Source organism: Parasteatoda tepidariorum, chromosome 2 (assembly GCF_043381705.1).
Source record: "Parasteatoda tepidariorum isolate YZ-2023 chromosome 2, CAS_Ptep_4.0, whole genome shotgun sequence".
NCBI classification, from domain to species: Eukaryota; Metazoa; Arthropoda; class Arachnida; order Araneae; family Theridiidae; genus Parasteatoda; species Parasteatoda tepidariorum.
In genome coordinates, this window is record NC_092205.1 from 54,543,439 (window position 1) to 54,563,111 (window position 19,673).

The 19,673-nt window shown below is 27.9% G+C and overlaps 2 protein-coding genes and 1 long non-coding RNA gene across 3 annotated transcripts in view; all 3 read right to left on the reverse strand.

Moving 5' to 3' along the window:
* Positions 1–19,673, reverse strand: part of LOC107454814 (uncharacterized) — a 61,964-nt gene that overhangs the window by 26,426 nt on the left and 15,865 nt on the right. The window lies entirely within an intron of this gene.
* On the reverse strand, positions 4,526–6,824 carry LOC107454817 (uncharacterized). Its single transcript, XR_011636157.1, has 2 exons — positions 6,295–6,824; positions 4,526–5,240 (listed from the first exon to the last, which is right to left on the reverse strand). It is a non-coding gene; the product is annotated as an uncharacterized lncRNA (long non-coding RNA).
* LOC107454816 (polyadenylate-binding protein 1A-like) lies at positions 18,532–19,651 on the reverse strand. Its single transcript, XM_043042539.2, has one exon. The coding sequence runs from the start codon at positions 19,527–19,529 to the stop codon at positions 18,702–18,704; it is 828 nt and encodes a 275-aa protein (XP_042898473.1). The 5' UTR covers positions 19,530–19,651; the 3' UTR covers positions 18,532–18,701.

Genomic DNA, 19,673 nt, shown 5'->3' on the forward strand with positions numbered 1-19,673 from the left:
CTATATGGGTTTTAAATGCTTTTAAGTTTTATATCTTAACAATTTGATGTCTGTTAGAGCGTGGAAAGAAGAAGAAAAACTTATTATAACAATTATGAACAGCGACAAATATATCAAAGCGAAGCCTTCTATTTACGTATCGAATATGTTGCCACATTCTTAATACCAAAGTTAAACTTTTCTCCACTTTGATAAATGTAAACTAATGCGAACCTTACAATTAAATTATTAATTCCTTCGTATATTATTGGTTTAAGTTGTCGAAAATTAATATTTCAATTGAAGGTTCGCATTAGCATACGTTTATAAGAGTGGAGAAAATTATATGCATTTTTTAATAGTTTTTTGAATATGGCTCTTTGAAGACGAAAAAGCATAGATTTTCTTACAAAATGACTGATAGCTAAAAAACTAATCCAAATTTTTGAAAAAGAAAAAAAATCCTTCTTCATTATGTCAAAACACAATTATGTGCCGAGTTTCGTGCCTGGGCGAGGCTTCTGGGGCGATATATTGTGATTACAGACACACACACAACCGCGTTTATTATTATGTATATAGATAACCAAAGTAATTTATGCAAGTTGCACGCTTATGGCTATACTTTTTGGCATAGGGTGTTCAAAAAGACTATTTTTCGATCGTAATTTTTGCCGGGCCCTCAAACCTTTGAAAGATTTAAATGAGATATATATTATGTATGAGAAATCGCGAGAACTAAACATATCTAAAGTTATAAAATAATTGTCTAAATATTTTTTGAGAAATTTCAAAAAATATGTTACAGAAGTGTTTTCATTATTTTGTCCAACGCCTGTAGTTACCTATTTGCAAGCCATTTCTATCTATCATTCAGAAATTTATGCATAGTTTTTATTGTTTTTTTTCTTCTCATTACAGAATAAATGATTGATTATCCACATACTTAAATTAGTTATTGATCATTTCGTATTTAGACATATAGTTAAGACGATATTTATTGATTTTATATTCGATTTATTTACGTGCCACCATATAACGTTATTCAAATTATTTGTGCTAGAAACAGCTATTAGCATTTTGGTATTGACAAAAGTAAAACTAACATTAAATATGAGAATCATCAACAAGATAAGGATGAATAATCAGTAAAATTTAACCATAATTACTTTAACTATTAAGCTTTTTTTCTTTTTATCTCTCTATCTTTTAAGCAACAAAAAGAGTTGAAAAATTGAAGAAGAATCAATGTTATTTTGATTCAATCTGAGCTGCATTTTTTTTAAAGAAAAAAAGTATGAATTAGTAATTGAAACTAACATTTCATACTAAATCTAAAATTGTTTATTAAAATATTGTTTAATATTTTTTAAACAAAATATATTTTGGAAACTTGATCTTTAGGACAAAAAATGTCTATCTCAAATAATAATTGCATGGAATTTAAAGTAATCTTGTGAAATGCTTAAAATTAGGAGGCAGCAACTATAAATTTTAAGTATTATTTGTGCAAATTTCATTTCACATTTTTGCTTTAACTTCTAGGTAAATTAATTAAACAATAGGATCCCTGAAAGTGACGCAGCGTGGGTAAACTCGATCCTGATTGGTTAATGAAACGTGGCATTTACGTTGTCAACTGTTTTTTCCATTCCATTTTGAGTAAGCCAAGCCCGTCTAGAATCAGTTCTCTTAAGTGAAACATTATATATTGTTTCACAAAGATTTCATTTTTTTCACTAAATATTTCTTATTTAACACAAATACAAACATGAAGCAATGTAGAACATAAACAAACTAATTATTCATCGAAGTTGCCAGGTACACCAAACAAAACTATATTACGGTTACAGTAAAATGCATAATAAAATAATAAATCTAAGTTAAGTAAAAGACGTGTAGGAGAAATTATTACATTTTAACAGATTCAATGCGCGATATGGCGTTGTATTTAATTAACTTCACGTTAATTAACATTTTAACTTATGTGGAAAGACGTAGCTTGACTTAAACATTCCGCTTTGTTGCCAGTACCCAATAAAGTTATAAACTATTTTAAAAAAATTTTCATTATACTAAAAAAAATTTTAAAAAATTGTTCAAAAGAACACAAAACGTTTTTGTATTTTAATTAAGTAGCTGAATTTTATTCAAGTAATAAAAAAAAATTTAGAATATATTTTAGTATTATTTTCGTTTATTGTAAACTTCATGAATATGAAATTGTGAATTAACTCTTAAATCTGTTATTTTCCAAAAACTGATCAGCAATGGATGGCTGGTTTTTTAAAACCTTTGATGTTACTTCTACGTTTTAGATTATTGGACAATAATCACTTGTCAATAAATAACAGTTTTTATACTGCTCGAGTTGTTTATTTCCTTTGAGTAAAAATGATTTTTTAATATGCCATAAAATTTAGTAAATGTAGTAAATTTTGGTATTTATATCATGATACTTTAGAGCATAGAACAAAAACAAATTTATTCGGTTAAATTTACTTTCAAGTTTTGCATTTATTACCAATTGTGTGGTAATAAGAACTATAATTCTGTAATCCGGAAAATCGTTACCCTATGAACAGAAAAACTACCAAATAAATGGTTTAAATAACATCTATTTCGGTTTTTATTACCAGAATTTAGTTGTTGTTTTTTACCAGAAATATCATTACCATAGAATACGGTAATTTTACCAGGAAGAGACATCTTGATATATTTCGAAGTCCTAAAACTATAAAAGCAGGGGAATAAAAAACAAACTAACTTATAAAGAGAGCTGTTGAATTGTTTCTTTTAACGTTAGTTATTACAATAATTATAATTAGTTCTCTTAACTTACTTTCATAGTTTGCCAAGCAAAAAGTTCTTTCATTGATTAAAAAGATTTAGACATTATGTTTGGATTATATCCAAGATGATAATTAAGACTCAATTACCTCTAAATAAATGCTGTACAAGCGGAAAAGCTACATTTTCAAGACAGTTTATAAGCTAAGAAAAATAATTAATTTTTATACTAATGAAGTGCAGTTTTTCGAAACCATTAAAATTCAAATAATTACTTACAAGAATAATGGTTTATAAAAACACATTGTTAGAAGTTTCGAGGTTAAAATGGCTAAAAAGTAATTCATTTAATTGTTTTTTTTCCTTAGTTAACAGTTAAATAATAATAAAAAAGATTTTCAAACTGTTAAGTATGAGAAAAACATTTATTGATTGTTTTTACCTATTCGGATTCAACAACCAAAATTCTATCTGTTCCATCTAGGCCCAGCTTATGAGGCCATTTTGTTCCATGTAGCTGCGTACATACTGTAGCTGAGAGGGCTAATTTACCAATCTCATGACCATCTGTATGTACAGGTTTCGAGTCCCAGCATTGATACCACACTATTTCTTCCATTCCATCAATATATGAGGAGTTTCTATTGTCTTGAATATTCCAGTAATAGTCTTGAATATATTGCCAGAATGATTCTATCATTCCCGCATAATGGTGCAGAACCCACAGAGGTTCAATGCCCGCTTAAGTTTTATTTTTAGGGTTTAAAAACAAAACTAGTTGCAAATGGTTATAAAAAAATTTTTACCGTATCTGTTGAAAACCGTAAAGATAAAGAAATGTTCCTAACCATAAACTTTATGGTTAATCGAATGCCGGTTACTTTACAGTAATTTCAGAATGAAAATTCTAACAGTGCAGAAGCATTAATTCCACCATTAATTACTGTTTAATGATTACTATTTTTTATAATGAGTTCATAAAATATTTCCTGGTCCTGAAATTTCCTGACGTACGATATTGTTTCCTTTCATAGAGTTAAGAGTATAAGTAGAGATGGCATTTCCCACCCTCCTATGAGTAGAAACTGAAGTAACTGTCGGCCATCTTGGATTATGCAAAGCCTTCATTGTAACCTATGGTTGCATGGCTAATAAATGGTAGTTTTTAAGTGTCAAACAAAGCTTAATTTTTTTATTGCGTTTAGTTACACGAAAAAAAAAAGCGTCTCATTTATTACAATTTAATATTTATAAAAATAACATAACTAAAGATTAAATTTAATCATTTTTATGCCAAATAATCTAATATTTTATGTATGTAGATTTATATTTTTGACACATAAATGAAAAAAAAATAGTTTAAATTAAAAGGCTTTTTATTTTAAACTATTATTTTTTTATTTAATGCTTAAAAAAGAGAAATTAAAAAAATCTTAAGTTTTTTGTTAGTTATTTTTTCATGCATTTATTAATTTTAGAAGACAAACTTTTCCTTTCATAAATTATATCCCTCAATTAAAGCAGTCATTTCTTGTTGATTGAATCATCATAGAAAATAATAGAATTTTAATACTTTAATAAAAGTTGTAAAAAAACATTTGATATTTATTAAAAAATTTGAATTAAAAGCTTTATATATTATTATATTTATTTTATATATTTCTTTCATTCAATCGAATAGCACTGAACTTTAAATTCTTTTTTCTCAGTTCATGAAAATGAATTTCTTATTTTATTCTTAAAAAATACACAGACATAAAAGAAAAATAAATCATTTTATTTATTTTTACATTTTATACAATCAATTTCCATATTTTTTTAGAGTAAGTACTATCAGAGTTTATTAGTCAAGAATAATAATTCTTCACACACAAATATTAATAATATATGTTGGTTATTCGACAGTAAAATATTGCATTAAATGTATTACAAGTGATAAGAATTTAAAAATATACACTTATTTATACACACATTTTAAAGTACACAAAAAACAAAAATTTTAAAAAACGTAACTTTATTGTTAACAATTTTTTCATTCATTTATTAATTTTAGAAGAAAAACTTTCCCTTCATAAATTATATCCCTCTATTGAAGCATTGTCATTATTTGAAAAGAATTGAATTTTAATAAGAGTTGTAAAAAACATTTCATGCATTAGTTAAAAAATTTGAATTAATACTTTAATTTGTCACGATCTTGTAAATGGTTTTTGCAATAATATTGAAAATGATAAATAGCTTAATAATTATTAGAGTAAATTAATATTTAAATTATTTAACAATAAGAGTTTTTGTTCACTAAATTTTTTTTAATCAATGAATCTGTAAGACCATCAAGCAGATTTATTGTTCTATCAATCATATCTTCTGAGAAATGCTCATTACACAATTTACTACACGAAGAAGGTTTCCAATTAACTCGTCTCACAGCTTTGATCCATAACTGTTTACGTTTTTCATCTTTAGGAAAACTGCAAATAAAATTCCAACTTAAAAGCATGAACATAAAAACTCGTTAATTATTTAAGTCTTTTAAAGAACCGACTCAAAAGATTTATAATTAGCAATAAGAAACAACTTTATCAAAATTTTGATAACTACAGTTAATCCAGTCGATAATTTCAAATATATAAATGCAGTAGCACAAATAGTCTGTTTTCAGTCTATTATGCTCCACTAAAACCCACAACTCCAATATAGATTACCCACAACTGAAACTTTTAATTTATTTCATTAACCTAAATGCATATTAATTATCAATAAAATGTACGAACTGAAGTAGTTCGCAAAATGAGAGTATGGCGGATTTTTGCCAGTTTCTATAGTTCACTGGATTTTCTATTATAAAATTTATGGAAAGGTTTCCACCACGGTTTTAAAAGTGAAAAAAAGTAACAATTTGGGCTGATTTTTTAAATTATGTTTGTGTGTTAAAAGCTCTCAAAAAATTTCATGTCGTTCATCAGGGCAAGAGTGATCATAAATAAAATAGCAGTTGAATAAAAATCAAATTGTTGACAAACTAGACATTACGAATTACAATTGAAAAAGCAACAGTGCTGATTTTTAATGTTTAGATTACGAAATAATGATCAATAACAGTAAATAACAGAAAAACACACAAAATGATTTTTGAAACTCTTCATGATAGATTAAATTTCATAAAAGCAAAAAATATTGTAGCAAATAAAATAAATACTTTTAACCATTCCCACTAATTCGAATAACACATTCTGCTTAATGATACTATAATTATGCCATATTAATTGTCAATTAAGCAGTATAAAAGTAAACGAAACCACATTTCATCTATAATTAGTTTTACAGTTTTGATATTCTATAAGCCACTTAGAAATTCTATTTTGATTCATTCCAATAAAAATTGATAAGAATCAAGGTTGGGTTTGAAATGAATAGCTAATAGTTAAGAAGAAAAAAAATCTTTAGTCTTCTGACATTATTGTAAAAACAGAATTTAAAAATACTAAATTAGAATATGATTAAGAGAAATGAATTTACACTTACCTCTGAAATGTAATTCCAGGCATTTTCTTTGTCCATCGATTCGTACAACAGTATGCAACACAGCTTGCCATTTTTACAAGCAAAATATAAATAATTCAATGTTTAAAAGGTAAAATAAAGAAAATCGTTAAAGAGAAATAAAAAAAAAACGATAAAAATAACATTGATATCAGCAAGTTCAATGTGCTGAAGACAGCAGCATTCGAATGTTTTGCATAAACCAATATGGCCGACCGGTTACAGTGATGGCTTCACTGTTACTTTCTCATGTCAACTCTACCTATACTCTTTACTCTATGTTTCCTTTAGATCTATTTCTTTACGTGAATACTTCTAAATTCTATTATTTTATTTCAAGCAATTTGAAAGATTATTCTTGTAAAATGAATATAAAATATGGTTTCGAAGTGAATCTGGACTTCTTATGAGTTTAACGCCCGAAATCAATTTCGTCTGTTGCAGTTAGAAAAGTAATTGAGGAAGAATGTGTGAGTAAATTTCGGCTATCTGGACCAAATCTATCAAAAACGCATACACAATTGATAACAACCAAACAGACCAGCATTAAAATAGGAATTCATTCTTAGAGCAAATAGATTTCTCTATATGAATTTCTTATTAAAAAATATTTAACCAATAATAACCAATCTAATTAAATCAAATAATAAAAATTGCAAACATGTTTCAAACTCGTTAATCTAAATACATTACCTAGTAAGACAAAGCGCTTTATAATTCTTTATTTCTTATTATTTTCTCCTTATTATTATTATTTTCTTATCATTATTACTTATTATTTCTTTTTATTATTATTTTTTAGTATTATTTTATTATTACCATTTATAATTTTTGAAATGCTAGATATTTTAATATTAATACATAAATTTATATGACAAAATCCGCAATTTTCATAAAATTAACCGACGAGTTCTTAAGAATTAAAAAACAGAAATACGACTTTTTTCAAGTTTTAATTACTCAAAAATTATTCGATAGATTTCGTCCAAATTTTGGACTTTATTATCTGTAATTAAGTTAAAAATTAGCTATTTAAGCTATTTTTTCCAGCAGAAAATCAGGCTTCATAAGGTCAGATTAATATGAACGTATTTTACTTTTAGCGCCCAAGTTCCTACAGTGTCTGTTAGGACACGCGTCGTATCTGATACCTTTTCTTTTCATCTAACGTAGATTTTTTTTAATTTTTTACATGGATTTTAAAATTAAATCTTGACCGACCGATTGCCCATTAATCGGCCAATATCTTATTAATAGGCAATCAGTCGATACATTTATATCATGAAAATAAAAGATTTTGTTTATTTAAATATTCTTTGATTCTCATAAAATAAGCAGGGCAATTTTATGAGAGCATGCGAGATGCTTAGTTTTTCACGGGCATCAGTCTAACCTCCCCCCCCCCCAAAAAAAAGAACCGACGAGGTTTCAGGGAAGGTACGTGGCCGGTCACTGCTGTGATGGTAAATGTTGGTAAAAATGATGTCGGTAAAATGATGACGTTTTTTCTATCCACTTTTTTTTTTAAATTCTTTTTAGCTAAAAAATTACTTTATATAAGCATTGCAATTATTAACTCTAAAATAAAATTTCATGATATAAGGCTTTAAATCAACAAATAAAGAAAAAATTATACAATTAAATTTCATTTTATCACAGTCAGTGAAAAGTCGACCCAATTTTTTGAGTTCACGACTACCAATGTTCAACTCAGTAGCCTCGTAATTTTAAACTCAATCCAGAAGACAATTGAACTCCTGGATCAAGTAATTGGAGAATTTTGCCTTCGTGGAGGACCTATTGATGAAACAAACTCACGTTTGCGTTACATGGGAAGGAAAACCACGAAAACATCCTACGGTTAGCCAGACGCCAAGGGGACTCTTAACACATGATCCGTCTACCAATGAGGATATTTTTTGTTAGCACTGTGGTCTGTTCAAACCGGGTGCAGTATTCGTATCGCCGGGATTCGAGTCCGGGTCAACTCATTGGGAGGTGAGTGCTCTATTTCTTGAGCCACCATAGCTCTATATAATGAAATTAAGTAATCCAATATAATTAATTATTAATTAATGGCTCGAAATAGCTATTAAAAATCATTTTTAAAACTGTGTAATTATTACTTTCGCATACTCATGATAAATTATGCAAATCCAAGTATACCTCGATATATTTCCACCGTATGCAATTCGGTGTATACGGAATATTTTCAGAAATTTAAAAAAAAAATAAAAAATTTGGATTTTTAAAAATATTTAAAAATTTTCAGATAAAATTTTTTTTAAAAATTCATTGACTTTTTAAACGGTTTAGGCTGATAAAAAGTGATGCATTTTTAAACAAAAAATTACAACAAATTCTTCTTATTTTTGACATTATATAAACTTCGGTTTGAGAAATAAAAGTTCAAAAAAGTTGAGTAAAATTAGCTTTTTGGAACGTCGTAAAATGTTTTAAAAACTAAATCATCAATTGTAATAATTCAGAAACTAATTTCAGGGGTCAGTGAAAACATAACAAAACTAAATTTTCACCTTTCCTTAAAAGGAACAGCTTATTCTATTTTTAATAAGACATACAATTATTTTTAAAACACAAATAATATTTGAAACTCTGCTATATTGTAACTTAAAAATCTTAAATTTGAAGAGAATAAAACATAAAACAATGAATCAAAAATCGAAAACAGTTCAAATATTAAAACATAATTTGACTATATTTTTTATATAGTGACTTTAAAATGTCTTAATATTTACAAACAAAAAAATAATAATTAATTTTTAACAACTCAAAACAAATAACTGCCAATATATCTTTGGTAAAGAATTTTAGCAATAAACCTCCGGATAATAATGATTTTATTTCTTTACGTTGCTCTTCATCATTTCATTCAAGCTTAGTTTTAATAATAAAGCTGTGAGCAGCCACCTCTTGATTGCTTTTCCTTCATCGTAGTTTGTTCTTTTTTTTAAAAAAAAAAAAAAAAAAAANAAAAAAAAAAAAAAAAAAAAAAAAAAAAAAAAAAAAAAAAAAAAAAAAAAACAGTTGATATTTTGCAAAAAAACACAAATACGATTTTGTTAAAAAAAAACTATATAATTATCATAATTTTATGGATTTTTTGTCAATAATTTGTTAAGATAATAATTGTAACGAAACGTATGATTATGGCTGAGTTGGAAAAAAAACACAGATTGTTCGATAAAATAAGAAAAATAAATGTGAAGCAATTTCACTCGTTAGCGATCATTATAATAGTTTAACAGGGATACAGTTTTTGTCTCTTTTAAATAAAGTTTATATATAGTATAATATTTTCAGTTTCTATGTTAAGATTCGTATCGAACAAAACCTAATTGCTCTCTGTTCTTGGCTGCTTTTTATGTTGTTTTTCACATCAAATCAAATGAAAGCGTAGTTAAGTTTTCGAGAAGATTTCTCCAAAAAATGAATAAATTATCATTATTTAAAACATTGAAAAAGGAAAAAAAACCTCAAAAATAGCAATTAAAGTTGCAAAAATTTTGAATATATTAAAATTTCGAAAAAACCTTACGTCAAGGTTACAAATAAAAATGGTCATTTCAGCACATCTAATTTGAACTCAGTTTTCTTAGAGCGAGCTATAAAACAGCCCACGTGCTTCTTTTTACAATGATTCTAACTTTTTTACTACATTGTATTCTCTATACATTATCTGTCCTTTGTAATATCAGCTCTGCAAACGAAATACAACGTTAAGCAGGACACTCAACACAGTGGCGACGCCGCCTCTTAGATTTTTTTCTTCTTTTTTTTAATAAAAAAATGTACCAGACAATATTCCCATCACTTCAATTTAAAACTGCTTGTAAATCTTGCTAAAATTAAGAGTCGATTTTTAAATGCTGTCAGAATTAATTTGATTCGACTAAAAACGTAGAACATTTGTATCTAAATAGAACGCTTCACTCTCTGATCACTGCACTCCCGTGATTGCTTCTCATTCATCATTGTAGCTACTTAAATATCGATATTCTCTCCCCTTTCTTCAAAAAAGAGATAATTTGTTAATAAAATATATAATTATTATAGTTTAATGACCTTGTGTTAGCATGCTCATTATTCAACTTTAGTTCATAGAAACGAAATGGACAATTACCTGTATTTGAAAATATTCAATTGTATTCGAAAACAAATTCAACTTTAAAGTACAGAATGTGTGACACAATAAGAAGGAATAAATGAGAAATTTACTCGTAAACAATTCATGGCCATAAACTTATATCATTATAACAGTTTAAATAAGAAACGGATTTTCTCTTGAGTTAAGATTTGAAATTTTTTGAAACTTTAATATAAATGCTAAGAGAAATATGTGATAATATCTAATACACAATTTTTAAGTCTTACAATTTTCAATGTTTTAATTCTTTAAGTTTTCGCGCAGCCAAAGAGAATGAAATGTAAAACTGAACATCATAAAAAAGCGGTAGAATGTTTTACGATTTTTTAATACAGAAATGGAAAGCTCTACATTTATTGCATAACAAGTAACATATAATATACAATTACTGATCATATATCTAATAACGTAAATACGTCCATCTGCAGTTCTCTCTCTCCCTATTTATATGTATATATTATATATTTTGGGATATTATATATTATCTGAATATTACATGCATGTCATATCCCAAAAATTCCCTATCGTCTGCACGCGTCGTGTTTTGAAACATATTAAATTTTCAAATTTTACAGTTTATGAAGGATATTTTTGCAACCAATTCACTTTCAGAATCTTTGATTAAATAGCGATAGCCATCGAAAATACGTGGCTTTTTTCATGATGTCACTGCTAGCAAAACTGTGTCTAAGACTCTGCTAAAGGAAATCTAGTCCTTAAAAATTTATCAAAAGATGCTGATTAAAATTTAAAAGAAGCCAACTTATGCCTCGTCTGTGGAAATGACATGTGTTTTCTTCATTTAAGATCAGAAATTCTTACTTACTTTATATATATAAACGATAAATTAACCACTATCAATAATATGAAAGAACAATATAATTATGACATAAACAATCTTAGAGATTCGCCCTGAAACAGGATAAGAATTTTATAAAGATGTTTTGAGGTCAGACATTGGCGTAAAATCAATAATTCATGATAGAAAATTACAAGAAACAGGAAAACTCATAAATATTGCATGGCAATTATTAGATCAAATTACGGTGCAGTTGTTTGGAGAGAAAAAATGCTTGATTACTTCATTTCTCAACAACTATAGTATTTTCTATTTTTTGCCAACCGTCGAGTTTTGTTACTATTTTAGCAAGTAGATAGGAACTAAAATTGTTGATCTAATTGAATCAGGATAGACTCTTTCTAAAACCTGCATCTATTTGGTCAAAATTGCATTATACGAAAATGAAGTATTGTTGTTAGGATCATTGATAATATATATATATATATTGCTACGCTTAAGTCTAGTGTGAATATTTTTAAAAAGCACTTAAAAAAAGTATTAAAAAACATGTGTTATTAATTGAAAACACAGTATTCTTCAAATTTATTTTTTAAATTTATTTATATTATCATTTTTATGGACAGCATATCTTATTGAGAAAACTTTTTCTAATATGAAATATAAACAGAAGTAATTTTTAAACAAGTACTAACTAATACTTAAAAATTAGATTTACACGCAACAATACTTTCCATGAAATAAACGTTATCTGCTTTTAATCTGAAGCTTCAATGACCTTATTTGCTTTTTATTGAAATTCTAGTATTTTATTACGGCTATCTGAACAGTCTTGAAAATATATTAACTAAACTAAACGGACGTTGTAACACTAGTATTTTTATTTCTTCTAATTAACTGAATACTATCACTAAAACAAGGTATTTTTACTAAAAAATTTAAAATAGAAACTTTTGAAAATAAATTAATTCAAAAATTCTTTTATTTGTTACAAGAACTTGAATTTGATTTATTACAGTTTGAAGGAATTTTCGCATTTGATTAGTTTTAAGTTTCAATTAAAGTTTTTAAGAATGAGGGTACGGTATAAACAGATAGAATCAGAGATGAACACAAATGATATTTTTTAAATTTTAAAAGAAATGTTTTTTTCAGTGTCTTAATTGTACTTTTTATTATTATTCCGTAAAAACTGGTTTTCAGACAAATTAACATCCTCTCTTTTTCTTCATTCCTTATTTTTATTTTTAAAAAACTGTTATTTTATGTTGTAAATTTTAAATTTAATTAAATAATTTTAAATAACTATTTATAATGTATAATGTTAATCATAAGTTTTCTGCATTTTAATTTTCGTAATTTTAGCGTAATTAAATTTAATTTTCATACGTGCCAAAATAAATGAACCAAAAAAACAACGAACCATTTTCAAAATAAGAAAAAACCGACAACCAAATCTTTTCTAAGTGTTTGATACTGATAGCTTTCTTCTGTACTGTTACTTATGTATCTAACTATAATAAATTGTGTTGACAACCTACTTCCTAGAAAAAGTAATTTCCCAAACTTTTCTTTTTTAAGTAATGGTGAAAGGTAAAAGCATCGTGGGCCATTTTGTTGATAAAACACACACATAGGGTTTAGTTTCTATTAAGCCAACATTAATCGTCTGTCGTTTTTTTCTTGCTTTCAAAATCGGACGTTCAATTAAGCTAATAAGCAGAGGAAATGCGAAAGGCGGAACTACACTGGTGATCAAGAACACAAGCATAACGTCCATAGTGACCAGTGCTTGTTGAACCGGACCCCCTACGATCGTATAAAGCATTCATGGATCTCCATAGCGATAACCAACCATCAGTATCAAACAGGAAAAAAGTCTCGGATCCATTTCCACAAATGGAAGGTGGTTACGCATTTACGAATAGCAAAGCTCATTTGTGAAAACCAGGACACGAAAGGGTGGTAGGTGTTATTACTTACTAATAGCAAGAAATAAAATATATTTTTTTCTTACTTAACACCAGTCGGTAAAGTAGAAGCTGCCGACTAATATCGAGTTATAGTAATTTTCGTTTCTTGGGTAGAAAGATAGGGCACTTCCTTTGAATCCCAAGAATGCAACGGACAAATAATGGTTGAAAATCTAATTAGCTTTTGTACAAAATACATTGTATCTTTCTTCAAATAGAAGTGCGTATTATCAAGGAAATTTTATAGTAATACGCATTAATTTGTCTGGTTACATCAAGAAAAACCTAGTTGACAAAATCATGTTCATGAAATTGTAAGCAAATGCCCTACAAATACATTTACATTCCACATTAATTAGAAGATATAATGCTGATTAATTACAATAAACCGCATTCTGTTTAAAAGTTTTTAGTGCTATGAAATAAGTATCACAATTCTTTTTTAAGTTGTTACAACTTCTTCTAGTTTCACAACTTTTTCTAACTTTGAAAATAATATAAAAAACTGACAATATACAGAGTGTAATATAAAGATCACCCTAAATAAGTATCTTTAGAATCCTTATCAAAAATTTAAGCAGAAAAATATGCAAATTGGAGGTTACAAATAAGTATTTAACCGCCCCTCCCCCCGAAAAAAAAACAATAATGTTTTTCAGATCTGACAAATTACGGTTCACAGAGGCAGGAGTAAAATAGCAACGAGTTAAAAAAAGATCATTATTCGAAACACCTTCAAGTTTAAACCTCCAATTAAACCTATTTTGGTGGGTTTTTTTCATCTGTTATTCTCTACCGTAATTGATCAAATTTCGACAGCATTTTTGTTTTTTCCTAGGTTAAATATTAGTTTCCAACCCCAATGAGCATTAATTTTAATTTTTGCTAAATAATTTTCAAAAATGTTTTAAAACAGCGAATAAATGTTTTTTTTTCTTAAATGCTTAATAACTCTTGACTTATAAATTTTAATTACATTAATTTTCATTAAACTTGTTTGGAAATCATAGCTTATTCTTCATATAATATTTTTCTTCAGTCTAATAGTTATAGGCTAAAAAGCATCATTTTATAATAAAAATAATAAATAAAAATAAGAGTAATAGATTTTAAACGTTCCTTACCTCTCTGCACGAGAATGAAACTAATAAACGACACATAATTTCTTTTTAAACTTAAAATCTCGTAAAGTTCTAGAAAGTCTTTACTTCTGAGGAAAGAAAAGTTCACTAAAGTTAATAAATTCCTACGTTTTATTGTTTCACGCAGGACACATTTATGACTAAAGTTTGCCGATACGACGGTGCTCTTTGTTATTGAAAACGATTACGATTTAGAACTCAAATTTAATCATAATTTCGGATGACGGGCCAAAAAATCAATAGGAATTCTTTAGAAAAACAGCTGTTCCCAATGTCGTTTGAAGTTAAACGAGCATCTCCTACCATGATACTCCAATCGTTTGGCCGACAAATAAAGTATTTTATTTGAGAATAACTTTGTGAATTCGATTAAGTACTAACGATTTGACTATCTAAAAGAAACTATTCAAAAAACAAGTTTTCTTAAAACACTGAAGCAAACGATATTTACAAAATTGCAAACTATATTTAAAGTTAAAAAGTTTTATAATCATTAAGTGAGATCAAATGCACAGAGAAGTATATAACGATTTCCTAGTCGAATGTTAGAGCGCATAAAAAAGCGACGCTTTTTCTTCTTTTTTCCCTTTCTTTATTGTAGCATAATGCACGCCGAAATGGCAACGCTCTGTCCATAATGTTTTTTATGCCAAGCTCGACAAAAGGCTTAACTACAAATTAGACGAGATAATCATTTTCTTTTTTTTATATTTTTTCATTGTAATCGTTTGATTATTTAAATTATTTCAGTTACATGAAATACATAGAAACGTATTTTTTAGAAATGTTTTGCGTTGTTGAAGACAAAAATACATTTTGTGAATTACGATTTATTTTAAATATTTTAATTTATCATCATTTTCTTCTTCTTAAATTTATTTCAATGTTGTATTTAATGCGTATTAACATAAAGTGCACCATTAATTCTTTTAAAGTAATGAAAGAATAAATACGGAGAAACGTTGCTAATGTATTTTTTTTCTTTCTCTGTTTATAGTAGAATTTTTTATATGACAGAAGAGAAATAGACTGAAGCAAATAAAAATATGAACGAAACACTCTTCGCTTAGAATAAAACTAAAATCTAAAATTACAAATTTATGTTTTTACGTAAAGGCACAGTGTGAAAAAGTTTCAAAGCACTAACTTAAATCCAAATAAATCAATCTTATTTCAATAATTTTTATTGAAATGAAGTAATAAACTCAAATTTGAAATAATAAGTCAGAAAGACTTATTCAAATTTTGTTAACATATGTTTTACTAACCTGGAGTAGCTTAAAATATTTTAGAAGGGCAGCAAAAAAACTTTATTGCACAGCTTTTAGATAGCAAATTACAGATTTTGTGTATCAAATTTTAAAACTAAAATTCATATAATAATTTTGTGTATCAAATATATAACTAAAATTCATATAATTCATTCATATATATTCATTCGTTTTTCATATAATTATTTAAAATGAAACTAATCATTAACTGGCCAATTTACTCCAGTACGAATTTAACAGGGCGATTTGCCATTGATTGTTCGAAATATAATTTCACAAAAACGTGACGAGCATCTGTATAAAAAAGACCATGGAGAATAAGTTGCCTTCCGTAACAAATTAGTCGCTGCTTCGAAACAAATTGCGAACAGGAATCTGTAATCTGAATAGCAAAGAAGATAAATTGAATTCACTCCCTGGCGATGCAATCGAAAAACGTAAGTAAAATCACATTTCTAGCAGGATGAGAGCACAACATTTACTTTGAATCGATAAGTAATTAAAAGGTGAGAGTTAAGCATATGAAACTGCTAAAGGGAAAGAATTAGCATTTGATTTCATATAATGATTATAAAATATTTTAACTTTAAATGAAATTTTCAACTTTGTAAACACGTTTTAAGAAAACTTATTTTTTAAAATATTGCTTTTAAAGAGACAATTTATTATTTGTAATCGATAGCAAGTGAAAGAGGAGAGTTTTGCAATTTTAATTGCTAGGAAATAAGAATTTCCATTTAATCATGAGCGAAAATACTTAAAGACGATCCAACCTGATGTCATTACAAAGCTTTTCTTGTAATTTTTTCGGTCCCTACGGGCCCCCAGAGCCTTCCAGCAACTTACTTAAGGAGCGTCCCTGAGAGTAATTTTGTACCTTTTTTGGCAGCGATAGCATTTTAAATTTCATGCAAAATAACTGAAGTACGAAAAATAACTTTAGGGATATCAGACAAACAATTTTTGGAATCATTACAAGAGTTATGTAATTAATTTGTTTTTCGTATTTTGACAAAAAAAAAAAGAACTTATGTTTTAGCAGTCCGAATCCATCGCTGTCGTAATAATTCCATTTTTGCTCTATTATCAGAGTAGTTAGAAAATTTTAAATAAATCCTCAAAGATAACACCGTACATTTATCCCTATACAAGGGTCAAACCTAGAAAAATGGAAACATGATAAGTTCATGGTTGTAGTTGTAGTTAATTTACGTCGCACTAGAGCTGCACAATGGGCTATTGGCGACGGTCTGGGAAACATCCCTGAGGATGATCCGAAGACATGCCATCATAATTTTGATCTTCTGCAGAGGGGATGGCACACCTGCTTCGGTAGCTCTACAGCATATACGCGAAGTCGAGCACTTCACAATAGAACAGTTTAACGAGGACCAATACCGCACACCCTCGGTCCCTACGCAGACTAATCCAAGTGGTCACCCACCCGCACACTGGCCGCAGTCAATGATGCTTGACTTCGGTGATCTGCTGGGAACCGTGTCTTAACGATCAGTCCACTGCGGGACGATAAGTTCATGGAGCTTCATCGATAAACTTTGTTTGGCGGTAATTTTATATCGTGGTTATTCGCCAAGGTAATACGACAAGGCAGCGAATTTTACGCAAAAAAAATTTAACCATTGAATATCACGTTTATAAACGATTTAATTTTTTCGCTTGCTTTAGAATTATAAAGTGATTTTAGCAATAAAATCATAGATATAACGTAAAGTAGTATAAATGACACAAAACATAACTAAAACAGAAAAAAATTTGGCACAAAACAAAATAATCAAAATTTAGTCATCTGATGCAAACCACTTTGGTTATCAAATCCGTTTAGTTAAAATCACCTTTTAGCAGATCATGCACTTGTAGTTATAGATGTTTTGTGTGGATTAAGTTTCCTTCTCGACAGTGCATGATAATTGAAATAATTACATTGACCGAATTTAGAAATGTTATACAGAAAATATTGTCACAAACATTTTAAAATAACATTGCAGTTACTTTAACGTAACATTCAGTTTTGCAAAGCGTAGAATCTTAGTTAGTATTTTAATCCAACTTTATTTTCGTTATTTCATTTGCTTTTGCAAAAAAAAGTTTTGAGGTATTCTTTGAAATTTTTACAAATCTTCATTGGTATACTATATCAAATATATATCAGCAATTTCGTTTGTAATGAATTACTACAACCATCTTTAACTTCATAAAGCACAGTCAAACATGGAGTCTCCTAAAACATTTTTCTAATGGTAGTTTAAGTGCTGGTTCATTCTTCGTTTAAAATCGCTTAAAAAAACGTTTAATTTTATTGACCTTAAAATTATTTTCTAAGATATGATCAAGTTGACACTTCTAATTTCGTATTATTAAACCAATGTATCAAAATTCATTCGATTTAGAATTTGGCGAAACTTATATATCATGCTATTATACTATTATATCATGCAATCCAAAAATATTTCGAAGATATATCATTTTAAATTAATGCAATTTCAAAGCTTAGAAATGTCTAAACTAATAAAAAAAGATATTTTGTTGCCATTCAAAATTACAGTTTGATTTTATAACTTATAACTTTTATGTTATAAATAAAGTACCTCAGCCCTCCGCTAGCCAATTTGGTATTTTTAACATTTTGATGTAAATCTGGTATAAAGGCATACACGGTATTTTGCGAAATACATTGGTTCCAATAATCCAATATTTCTTTAATGTGATTATGATAACATAATAGTTTCTTAATTAAACCTTATTTTCTATGAAGAAAAATCAAAACTTTTAATTTTGAAGATATTATATAATGATAATGCGTCATTTTGGTGCTAGTGAAATTTTCACAATTAGGTGAGCCAAGGTCTCGTACCAAGTGCAAGGATTATAATAATCTTTTTATAATATTTCTGGTTACTTAAAATCAGGTTAAAATTTCTACATCTAATTACAATTCTACTATACAATAACATAATTATACAATACTTTCAATAATTTTTCTTAGATACTAATAGTTTTCATAATATTCTTCGCAATTTAGAAATTTACAATTTCACTATTTTTTAATTTTTCCTTGAATTTGTTCCACATAAAAGCTTGTCTTTCACTCTTTTTCATCGCCCTACCAACGTACAACACTTTACCATAAAGTTGAGTACCATTAAGTTGTTCCACTGCTGTTTTAGCTTCTTCCGTTTTCTCAAAACTAACAAATCCAAAACCTTTAGATTTCCCGTCGTCATTTTTCATAACTCTGGCGCTTAAAATGTTTCCATACTTGCTGCACAGCTCGATGAGATGTATGTCGTCAATTTCAGGTTGTAGAGGTTTCAGATAAATATTTGTAAACGAGTCATGTCTTTTGTGAATCGATTCAAACTTGCAAACACCCACTTTCAGTCCTTTTATTAGATGGTTGTTCACTCCTTCTATGGCAGCATCAGCTGAATCTTCATTTTCAAACTGCACATAACCCAGGCCTTTAGACATTCCGTTTTTGCAGCAGTCTACTTTCAGAGATAAGATAGTGCCGTACGAGGAAAATATGTCACGTAAAGCTGGTTCATCTATAGATGAATGAAGATTTCTTACAAATATGTTGGCAGACGGATTGAATGTTTTAATATCGGGTCTTACCCACATAATGCGTATAGGTTGTCCTCCAACAGGTTCATAATTCATCGAATTCAGGACATATTCAGCATCATTTTTATCAGCAAAGTTTATGTAGCCAAAGCCCAAGGACCGTTTTGATTCTTTATTTCTGGCAATGTGAATGTTAAGTATTTTGCCAGCTGATCGAAATTTTTTATATAATGTAGATTCTGTGCAGTCAGGATGAAGGTTACTAACAAATAACGACATTCTTCTTTCTCCAATATAAAGATTTTTATGAAGTTTTCAGCAGAAATAAAGAGTTTGAACTCGTTTTAATCGCAAATTTCAATAATAAACATTGCAAAATATTTGAAAGTTTCACGAGATGCTCATGAGAGATACTCGGTTGAA

Coding starts and splice junctions, on each gene's coding strand:
- LOC107454816 (XM_043042539.2), bottom strand. CDS start 19,529: ATGTCGTTATTTGTTAGTAACCTTCATCCTGACTGCACAGAATCTACA.